General features: G+C 56.3%; 1 protein-coding gene across 1 annotated transcript; it reads right to left on the reverse strand.

The window, feature by feature from the left end:
- Positions 1 to 336: 336 nt before the first annotated feature.
- Positions 337 to 9,274, reverse strand: ADPRHL1 (ADP-ribosylhydrolase like 1). The gene is made up of 6 exons (XM_039226685.1): positions 9,115 to 9,274; positions 4,881 to 5,006; positions 3,708 to 3,848; positions 3,431 to 3,558; positions 1,654 to 1,786; positions 337 to 975 (listed from the first exon to the last, which is right to left on the reverse strand). Exons 1-6 carry the CDS (start codon positions 9,245 to 9,247, stop codon positions 818 to 820), a joined length of 819 nt encoding a protein of 272 aa, XP_039082616.1. The 5' UTR covers positions 9,248 to 9,274; the 3' UTR covers positions 337 to 817.
- Positions 9,275 to 9,537: the final 263 nt, after the last annotated feature.

Genomic DNA, 9,537 nt, shown 5'->3' on the forward strand with positions numbered 1-9,537 from the left:
CTCGTGCCGTCCTGAGAAGCGAGGGGGTGAGCCCTCGGCCTCGGGGGGCCGCCGCCCGCTAGGAGCCGCCCCTCCACGGAAACAGCGCTGCCGCCCACGGGCCGGCTCCAGCCAAGCCGCCAAAGCGCCGTGTTAAACATGAAACACCAACTGCTCTTTTATTCACACCAGATGCTCCTTCGAAAGGGCCGTGTCCAAGGTTATTTTTAACAAGAGCACTTTCTTACCCGAGACCCGCACACAGAGACAGCCCCACGCCCTCAGCGGCGAGTCTGGGGGCCCCGCCCGGGACCTGGCTCAGACCACACAGAAGATGAGGGTGTCACACGAGAGCCCTTTATTTCCTGGTTTTCTGTCACTTGTTCCAGAGGGTTTGGTCTTAAAGATCTAGTGTGATTAAAACCGTCGGCTGTGCGGTGAAGCGCCACGCGCGCTCGCTGCGTCCTGGGCCCTGCCCTCCAAGGGCCGCGCATCTGAGCACAGCTGTGTAGTTAGTTGTGTGGGCGTGAGTGAGCGAGCAGCATTAGTTTTGCACAGAGTGAAACACACCGATTGTCCGAGAGACTGTTTGTGCCGCTGTGCATGGAGGCTCGCAGGGGGCGGACCCCGGCGAGGCCCTGGGTCTGGGTTCGGGAAGGACAAACGTTCTCGAAGGACAAACGGGATTTCATACGGCAGTTAGGGCTCTGAAGGAAACAGGTAACGTGCGATTATGGCCAATCAGGCGTGGGGCAGGCTCAGGAGGGCGGTGATCGGCATGTGGACCCCGCGCCCAGGGCGGGACGCGGCTGCCCGCGCAGGGACGTGGTGGGAAGCTTTACTTCTCCTGAGTGGACAGGCGGTAGAGCGCTTCGCCCAGGCGTGCCAGCTCCTCCTGGTGCTCCAGGCCCTGGAACAGGTCCGTGGGAACCGCGTCCAGGCCGTGCAGCAGCCCGAACAGGCAGCCCGCGATAGTCCCCGTGGCCCCGCTCTCGCCTGGAACGGAAACACAGGTCCTCAGGGGCCCCGGGGCCTCGTGCTGCCGGTGCCTGAGGGCCCCCTTACCACGGGCCCGTCTCAGAGACCTCTCTGGGCAGCTCCCTCTCTCCTCCCACAGCTGGACACGCGCGGGCGCGTGTGGATGCCCTGCTGTCCCGGGCCTGGGCGCTCAGGGGTCCCCTGTCTGTGGGGCGGTGCTGGCGTCTCTACCACCCCAGCATCAGGGACTGGGGGGCTCCGATGGGCACGGAGACCCCTGCCCAGCACAGGGGGGTGTCTGTCTGGAGTCCTTTCATTTCACATTCGCGGGAGAGAGTGGGCACCAGGAAGGAGCAAGCCCGCCCAGCGCTGGGACAGTCCCGGCTGCCACCAAGGCCTTGAACCCGGAGCACCGATTCAAAGTGGGGCAAAGATCTCTTTGGCTACAGTGTTGGCGGGCTGTGCGTGGCCCAGACCAGCAGGGCCCCGTGCCCTCAAAGGAGAGGGCCCCGCAGCCTGGCCCCCCAGATGCCATTTTCTCTTGAGCTCCGGCTTGCACAGCCATGCACCCAGAGAAAGACACACATCCTGGGGAATTAGGAGGCGGCCGCTCGAGGCCCCCAGCCCCGGACATCCTGGGTGGGTGCTTTGGGGTGGGGTGGGGTGCTGGTTGCAGGTTAAAGAAGGCGATCTCACCTCCGTGGCACATGGCCCTCTGGCAGAGCTCCGTCCAGCTGTCCCCAGCACCTAAGAGAGCGTCGTAGGCAATCATGGGAGCGTCGTGGCCCCGTCGGCCCCCTCGGCCTTCAGAGCTCCATTTCCGGTAAGCCTGGAAGAAAGAGCCGAGTTGGAGCGTGCGGCCACAGGAAAAACAATGTTGGTTGGCACTGGAGCCCACGCCCCGAGTTTATCCAGGGCACCGACTTTCACCTGTGTGCCGGGCACTGCCTCGGGGCTGGGGGTGACAGGGCGCAGGAAAGACCCACTTCTCAGGGCTCCTGCGGATGCAAACTCCACAGATAAGCAAACCTGAGCACGTGTTAGGGTCGCCAGAAAGTCTGTGACAAGAGTCTGCGCCCAGCAGGTGGAGGGCCGGCGCTGAGGCTGTTAGGACACATGCCACCCTGGCCCGAACAGGTCATGGTGTGAGTGGGCGCCAAGGCCCTGTGGCCAGGGCTGGCTGGCCGTGCAGAACAACGCCCTGCAGATGCATCCCGGGCAGAAAGCGTGGGGAGGGGCCTGTGAGGGGGACACTGGCAGGTCATGCCCCTGTGCCCTAGCAGCAGATTCGGTGTTGGTTTGGGGACAGCAGCATCTCCATGTGAAGGATGGCACGCCTGGGCCTTCCTGCACCCAGGGGAGGTCGGGGAGGTGCATGGGGGTACACGGAGGGGCTGTGGGAAGCACCTGAGGAAGAAGGGTGGACCTCCCTTGGGAGACTGTGAGAGACTGTGAGAGACTGTGGGAGACTGTGGGAGACTGTGGGAGACTGTGGAGACTGTGAGAGACTGTGGGAGACTGTGAGAGACTGTGAGAGACTGTGGGAGACTGGGAGAGACTGTGGGAGACTGAGAGACTGTGAGAGACTGTGGGAGACTGTGGGAGACTGGGAGAGACTGTGGGGGGATTGTGGGAGAGACTGTGGGGGGATTGTGGGAGACTGTGAGAGACTATGAGACTGTGGGAGACAATAGAGACTCTGGGAGAGACTATGGGAGAGACTGAGGAAGTCTATGAAAGAGGCTGTGTGAGAGACTGTGGGAGACACTGTGAGAGACTGTGGGAGAGACTGCGGGAGACTGTGGGAGACTATGAGAGACTGTGGGAGAGACTGTGGGAGACTGTGGGAGACAGTGGGAGAGACTGCGGGAGCCTGTGAGAGACTGTAGACGTGCTGGCCGGAGCCAGAGCAGCCAGCGTGGGCTACGAGCTGTGCATGCAGAATGCAGAGCGGCCACACAGAAGTGTCCTCAGCTCCTCACTGCAAGCGACTTGCAGCTCAGCTCTGGGCTCCGAGGACATAAGGAAATCAGTCTCTGTCACGGCTAAGCCACAGCGACTCAGGGTTTTCTCTTGTGCTACCAAACCCGATGGCGACAACGTCAGCCAGTTCTCAGCCTGATGAGTGATGCTGGTGTGCACAGCCTTACTCATCGGGTACAACTTTATGCCCCGGCCCCTAGGGAGTAACGAAGGGGAAGAGAGTATCTTCAACAATCACATTTTCTAGCAATACTGTGCTTATAATGAGAGGAAATGAAAATGAAGTGCTCTCTGTTTCACACTTGCTTCCTCCAGGAAGTCCCCCAACCCCCCACCTGCTGCTTCTCCAGGCCCCTCGCTGCTGCCGGGGGGTGGGAGGGGCGGGCCCAGGTGGGGTTCCGGGCAGCCCAGGTGCGGGGGCTTCTCGGCGGGGCCCGGGCAGTGGGACCCTGCCGGCTGCTGTCCTCACTGCGTGGACACGGCAACTCACCTTTTCTCTTTCCTCCGCGTTGTAGCGGTCGGGGAAGGCGGCTTTACTTCCCGTGTCTTCGCTGATTTTTCTCTCCTCCAAGTAAAACTGCCACTTAGCTTCAAAGTAAAACCAGTGCTCCTGGTATTCTAAACATAAAGAACGGGGTGCGCTGCAGGCGAGGGCCACCCGCCGGGGCGTGGGGACAGTGGGGACAGCCCTGCAGGAGCAGGAGGCGGGGGTGACAGCGGTGTGTCTGCTGTCGGCTCGCGTGTGATGGGAAGGGGGCCAGGCTCACCCGCCAGGTGCCGGATGGTCTTCTTACAGTACCCCTCCGCCCGCGGCACCGTCTGCATCATGTCTCTGCCCCACTGCTCCAGCGGCTTTCCTTGCGCGGCGTAAGACGCAAACAGGGCTGTGCACAGGGACCCGAGGAAGCCTGGAGGGCACAAAGATGGCGTGTGGGCGCCCGAGGCACCGTCGGCAGGTGCGGGGGGGTCCTGGGCTGGTGCTTCTCGGGCTCTGACTTTTGTTCCTTGCACACAGGTGTGTCACACCCACCAGCAAGGGCTTGTCGTTGGGACAGATGGTTCTTTTTTTTTAATTTATTTTAAAGCAGGCTTCACGCCCAGCGCAGAGCCCAACACGGGGCTTGAACTCACGACCCTGGAATCATGACCTGAGCTGAGATCAAGAGCTGGACACTCAACCGACTGAGCCCCCCAGGCGCGCGGGGACAAACGGTTCTAAGCACAGAGGAGTGCCCGCCAGGCCAGCCCGAGGTGCACAGCCGCGCAAGGACCACACCCACCCAGGAAAGGGCATGGCCACCTCAAGAGACACTCTCAGTGGCTTCTGGCCACCATAAGGCATCACTACAGGTGCAGTGAGTGTCCAGTTCTCAAACCCAGGGTCCTGGATGAGGGGGAGGGTGCACAGCCTATGGGAGTAAGAGGTTCAAGTGATTCTTCTTTTGTAAAATTAGAAGCTGATTGCCCTTCTAAGTCATGACTCCGGGTCAGGCACGGGGGGGGGGGGGGGGTGAGGGCCGCCTGCCCTCCCTGTGTGAGGGACATGCGGATACTCTCCTCACGCATGGCCATCCTGGGGGGGAAACAGAAGCACGGCGGTAGGTGTTCCAGCTCCCACAGCCAGCGAGCGGTGGGTCTGGTTCGGGCCCCGCCGGGCACAGCACCGGGCAACAGGCAGTGCCCGTGGGCTGGAAGCGCGGGTTCCCGCGGCTTCACTCGGAGAGCTGGTGCCCTGCTTTTGCTCTGACACACGTGGTGCCGAAACCGGGGAGGGTGCTTTCCACGCCCATCCCCAGCCCTGCTGTTAGCATGAAAACAGATCTAAGCAGAACCGAAGACTGACAAGCCCGAGCCGCCAACACGTAAGCAAATGGAGCAGCGGGTAGGATTTCGGCGACCCGCCGGCAGGAGCTGGGTGCGCGGCGGCTGGCGCGGCTCACCTGTGGGGTGGTTGTGCGTCATCCTGCCGCACTCGATGCTCACTTCCACGAGGGTCTCCAGGCGCTCCGGCTTCCAGTACCGCATGCCCACGCACATGGCTTTGGTGGCAGCTCCAAAGCCTGAGCCTGCAGGGGGTGGAGAACAGCGGGTTTCAGGCTGTGGGGGGAACCACCCCGCCTGTGGCGATGACGTTCACCAGCATCCTGAAAATGTATACGGAGTCGTGTAGTCACACATTTACCGCCGTGTCATTTTAATGAAAAATAGACAACCCAGGTGTCCAACAGAGAAAATAGATGAAACAAATCGCGAAGCACCAGCGTTGGACAGTGGTTTAGGCACTAAAACAGAGCTGCTGATGGCTGTGCTCCTGCTGGGAAAGCAGACGCTGTGTCTCTAAACACACATGCTCTCCTTTTAGCAAGAGTTCCATGGAGTTATAGGGACATGAGATCAACTGCACGTACTTCAGGTGCACGAGGTGATGAGTGTGGACACGTGGTGCGCGCGTGAAGCCAGACCCCGAGCAGAGCTGCTGAGTGTACCCACCAGTCACCCTGGACGCCTTCTTGTGCCTCCCATCCCTCCACCAGCCACGGGCCTGACTCAGCGGGCCAGGCCACATTTCTAGGTTTTACCTAAGTGGAATCATGCAGAATACAGTGGTTGTTTCCTGGCCACCTTCACTCGGGGTGGCGATGCTCCTCCATGCATCGCATGTTGTGCAGCAGGAAGAGCCTGATGTGTGGAGAGGCCACTGCCAGTCTGTCCACTTGCCCGCCACGGCACCCTTGGGTTCCTTCCTGCAAGGGATGTCACAGAGGACACCGTGGACACTCCTGACCAAGTCGTTGTTTGGACATACGCTTCCTGGGGCAGACACATCAGGAACATTTAGCTCACGTTCAAGGAGCTGCCAAACTGCCAGCCATGTCCCACTGGGGGCCCCTCTGTGTCCCGGGTGGCACTTCACGGTCCACCTTCCAAATTCGGCCCGTGCAGCACCTTCTCTTTGGGGCTTCATTTTCCCGGTGACGGATGGTGTTGAGCCTGTGGCCACCAGGTAACTTCCTCGGGGGACCGTTCGTTTAAATAGGCCTCTCATGTTTGTACTGGGTTGTTAGCTTTCTTTTAAGAGCTCTTTAAACATTTGGGGTACTTCTCAGGTGTGTGCTCAGCAAATACCGTCTAGGGATCTGTATTTCAGCCTTGGATTCTTGTAAGGGCCTCCTGGAGAGCGGAGTGGGTTTGGGGTGTGACTGTCCTCTTAGCTCCCTGGAGAACCGTGTCCACTCGGTACTGTCTCTTCTTCAAATGGGCGGTGGCTCCCCAGGGAGGCGTCCTGCTGTTCAGATGATCTTTTTCCTCTGGAGTGACCTTTGGTAATTTGGGTCCTACAAGTAACTTATCCATTTCATCTAAGTTGTGAAGTTTATTGGAACAAAGTTTTTCACAGTATTCCCTTATTTCCTGTAGAATCTGTAGCAGCCGCCTGTCCGCTGCTGCTGCTTCTATTTTCCACTCTTCCTCTCTTGTCCTAATCAATCTCACTTCAGGTTTATCGGTTTCTCTATCTTCTTAAAGAATCAGCTCTTGGTTTTGTTGATTTTCTCTACTGTTTTTCTGTTTTCTGTGACATTGATTTCCACTCTGCCCTTCATTACTTCCTTATTTTCATTTTCCTTGGGTTTAATTTGCCCTTTGTTTTCTAGTTTCTTAATGTGAATATTGAGACCTTAATGTGGAAATCTCTGCCCATGACTCTGGGGTTTTCTGTTTCTCTTGCTGTTCTATTGGTTTTAGCTTTACATATTGTGAAGGTTTGTTGTCGGTGCAGGAGTGTTTGGGTTTGCTACGTCTTCCTGAGAAATGGATGCATTTGTCTTGATGAAGTTGACTTCTTTTCCCCTGGCAACATTCTTTGCTCCAAAATTTATTTTTTGTGATATTAATGGGGCCACGTCGGCTTTCTTCTGACTGGCATTAGCATGGTGTACCTCTCCTTTCCCTAACCTACCTGTGGCTTCATCTGTAAAGTGCATGTCCTGTGAACAGCCTAGAGTTGGGACTTGCTTCTTTATGCCATCTGAGTCCCTGCCATCTTCTTGGAGTCTTTAGAACATTTATACATTTGATGTGATTATTGATGTCATCAGGGTCAAGTCTGTTGTCCTGTTATTTGTTTCCTTTTCTGCCTATTTTGGGTTCAATGTTATTGGCCAGTGAGGTCAGCTGCCCATCCCGGGTGAAGATTCCCACCATGTGGAGGACGGCGCCCACCACCACAAGGAGGAGCACTTGGACATTGGCCGGTGTGTCTGCTCCTGTCTGGAGTTGCCTAGGTGGACATAACACATGGACGTGACCCGGGGTAGCATTTCCTCCCAGGAAACAAAGCCTTTCAGGGAGATCCGCATTGGAAGCTTGCCCAGATCTCCCATGGCAGTGGCCCCTCCTGCAGCCGAGGTGGGGCAGGGGCTGCACACACACCCTTGTACTGCAGGGGAGACCCCGTTCTCTCCCTGCAGGGCAGATGCCCCCGTGGGGTTGGTTAGGATTCTGCGGTGCTCCTGCTTAAGCAGCACAGGGAGGGTCCCTGGATACCTAGAATATGGGATTGTTTCTCCTGATGAGGGGGAAGAATCCAAGGCTGAGGGACAGCCTCGCACCTGGTCCCCCCTCCCCCCCCCCGTCCCCCTTCCAAGGGATGATCTGGCCTGGGGCACTGCTTCCCTAGCAAATATTTCTAAACGATTCCACTTTCTCTTTTGTTGGCTTATTAGTTATAACTGTTTTGTTGTGTTAGTCGTTGCTTCATGGCTTTGAGTGTCCGCCTGTAACTTACACTTGCCACAGCCCGCCTCACGCCTCCACCCTCCCCAACCAGTATAGCGTCAGATACCTGCTCATAGCATTTTATAAACCCACAGTAGCTCATCATTTTTAAAGTCAATTGTCTGTCAAAGAGATTGCAATAGGAAGTTAAAACTTCTCCTGTATTTATCCACATAGTTAGGATCTCCATCCAAGTTCTTGTGCGCAGACGATGGTTTCTTGCTGCCTCAGGGACTGACTTCCATTACCCCTTTGCAGTGTGCTTCTGCTGGTGACAAATCCCTTAGCTTCTGTTTGCCCGCAAAGGCGATTTGGCCATGGTTTCTGTAAGAAACTTTTTTGGAGGCAGCACTCCAGGATGATGTAGTTTTTCTTCTGCGCTCGCGAGCTCTCCATGTGCTGCTTCTGACAAGAGATCTGCACCCTCCTCACCTCGGCAGTCAGCACGGGAACATGTGTTTCTCTCCGGATTATTAGTTTTGAGCAATTTGACTGCTGGCTGCCATACTGTAGTTTTCTCTGTGTATTTTGTGCTTGGAAGTTACTGAATTTCTTCGATCTGTGAGTTTACAGTTTCATGAAATTTGGAGAGATTTGGGCCAGTATTTCTTCAAATCTTTTCTTTGTTCCCCTTCACACTGTCAGGGAGCCTGTTGCAGGCATGTCAGGATGCTGTGGTCATCTATAGCTCACTAGTGCTCTTTTCATAATTTTGGATTCTTTTTTCTATATGTATCCCATTCTGGATTGTTTCGATTGCTGTGCCTTTAAACCCACTAAATTTTTCTTCTGAAATGTCCAATGTGCTGTTAATCTCAGCCAATGCATTTAGAAACTCAGGGATCCATCCTCAGTATAAATTCATGTGTGTGGGGTCCATCCTCAGTATAAACTCAGGTGTGGGGGGTCCATCCTCAGTATAATCTCAGGTTGGGGGGGTCCATCCTCAGTATAAACCTGGGTGGGGGGTCCATCCTCAGCATAAACCCAGGGTGGTCCCTCCTCAGTATAAACCCCTGTGAGAGGGGTTCATCCTAAGCATAAACCCAAATAGGGGGTCCAGGACCCCAGGAGCAGTGCGCTGGAGGCAGAGACTCTGGCTAAGTAAATATATCAATACATCAAAGCACCCCAGAGACAACAGACATGCTGGTTGTATAAGTTTTCCTGATTATTTGGCAAAAAATAGAAACTTAAAGGGAAAGCAGTTGAAAATATCCCTTAAAACGAACCCAGGACTGGTGCCGCACCACCAGGGAAGTCAGCGTCCTCTAAGTGGAAGCCCCGGCAAGTCCCTCTGTGTCACGCAGACCTGCAGGTTAGTGGGGTGACACGTGGGTTAGTGTCCAGGCCATACTCCAGCATGCGCTTTATAGGGAAAAGAGAGCACCCTCTGACCCTTCTCGTTGAAAGGCGTGTGCCAGGCCAGGAGGTAGTTATCCGGCTTCAGCTGTGAGCAGCCTTCCAGGGTAGCTGGGTCTGCCCAATGTTCCGGAGGCTTCTCAAGAACTTCCACGTAGCGCCTCACCATCTCCCGGTACAGGTCATCCAGGCACCAGTAGTCTGGAGAAGAAAGTGCAGGGTGAGGGTGAGAAGGAAGGATAGCCACGTGGTAAGCCCCCAACCCAGCGGGGACAACAGAGGTGCAGGCGGCTCACACTTCCCCACAGTCCCCACGGTCCCCAAGGTCCCCACAGTCCCCAGTCTCCAGAGTCTCCCACAATCCCCAGAGTCTCACAGGATTTCCGACAATCCCCCCCAATCTCACAGTCTCCCACAGTCCCTCGGTCTCTCCCAGAGTCTCCTTCAGGGTCCCACATC

This window comes from Hyaena hyaena, unplaced genomic scaffold, assembly GCF_003009895.1.
Source record: "Hyaena hyaena isolate Hyena2069 unplaced genomic scaffold, ASM300989v1 scaffold_22, whole genome shotgun sequence".
Lineage (NCBI taxonomy): Eukaryota > Metazoa > Chordata > Mammalia > Carnivora > Hyaenidae > Hyaena > Hyaena hyaena.

Coding starts and splice junctions, on each gene's coding strand:
- ADPRHL1 (XM_039226685.1), bottom strand. CDS start 9,247: ATGGTGAGGCGCTACGTGGAAGTTCTTGAGAAGCCTCCGGAACATTGG. Junction 5,007..9,114: donor CACGCCTTTCAACGAGAAGG/GTCAGAGGGTGC, acceptor CACCCCCTGCAG/GCTCAGGCTTTGGAGCTGCC. Junction 976..1,653: donor GAGGGCCATGTGCCACGGAG/GTGAGATCGCCT, acceptor TTTCCGTTCCAG/GCGAGAGCGGGGCCACGGGG.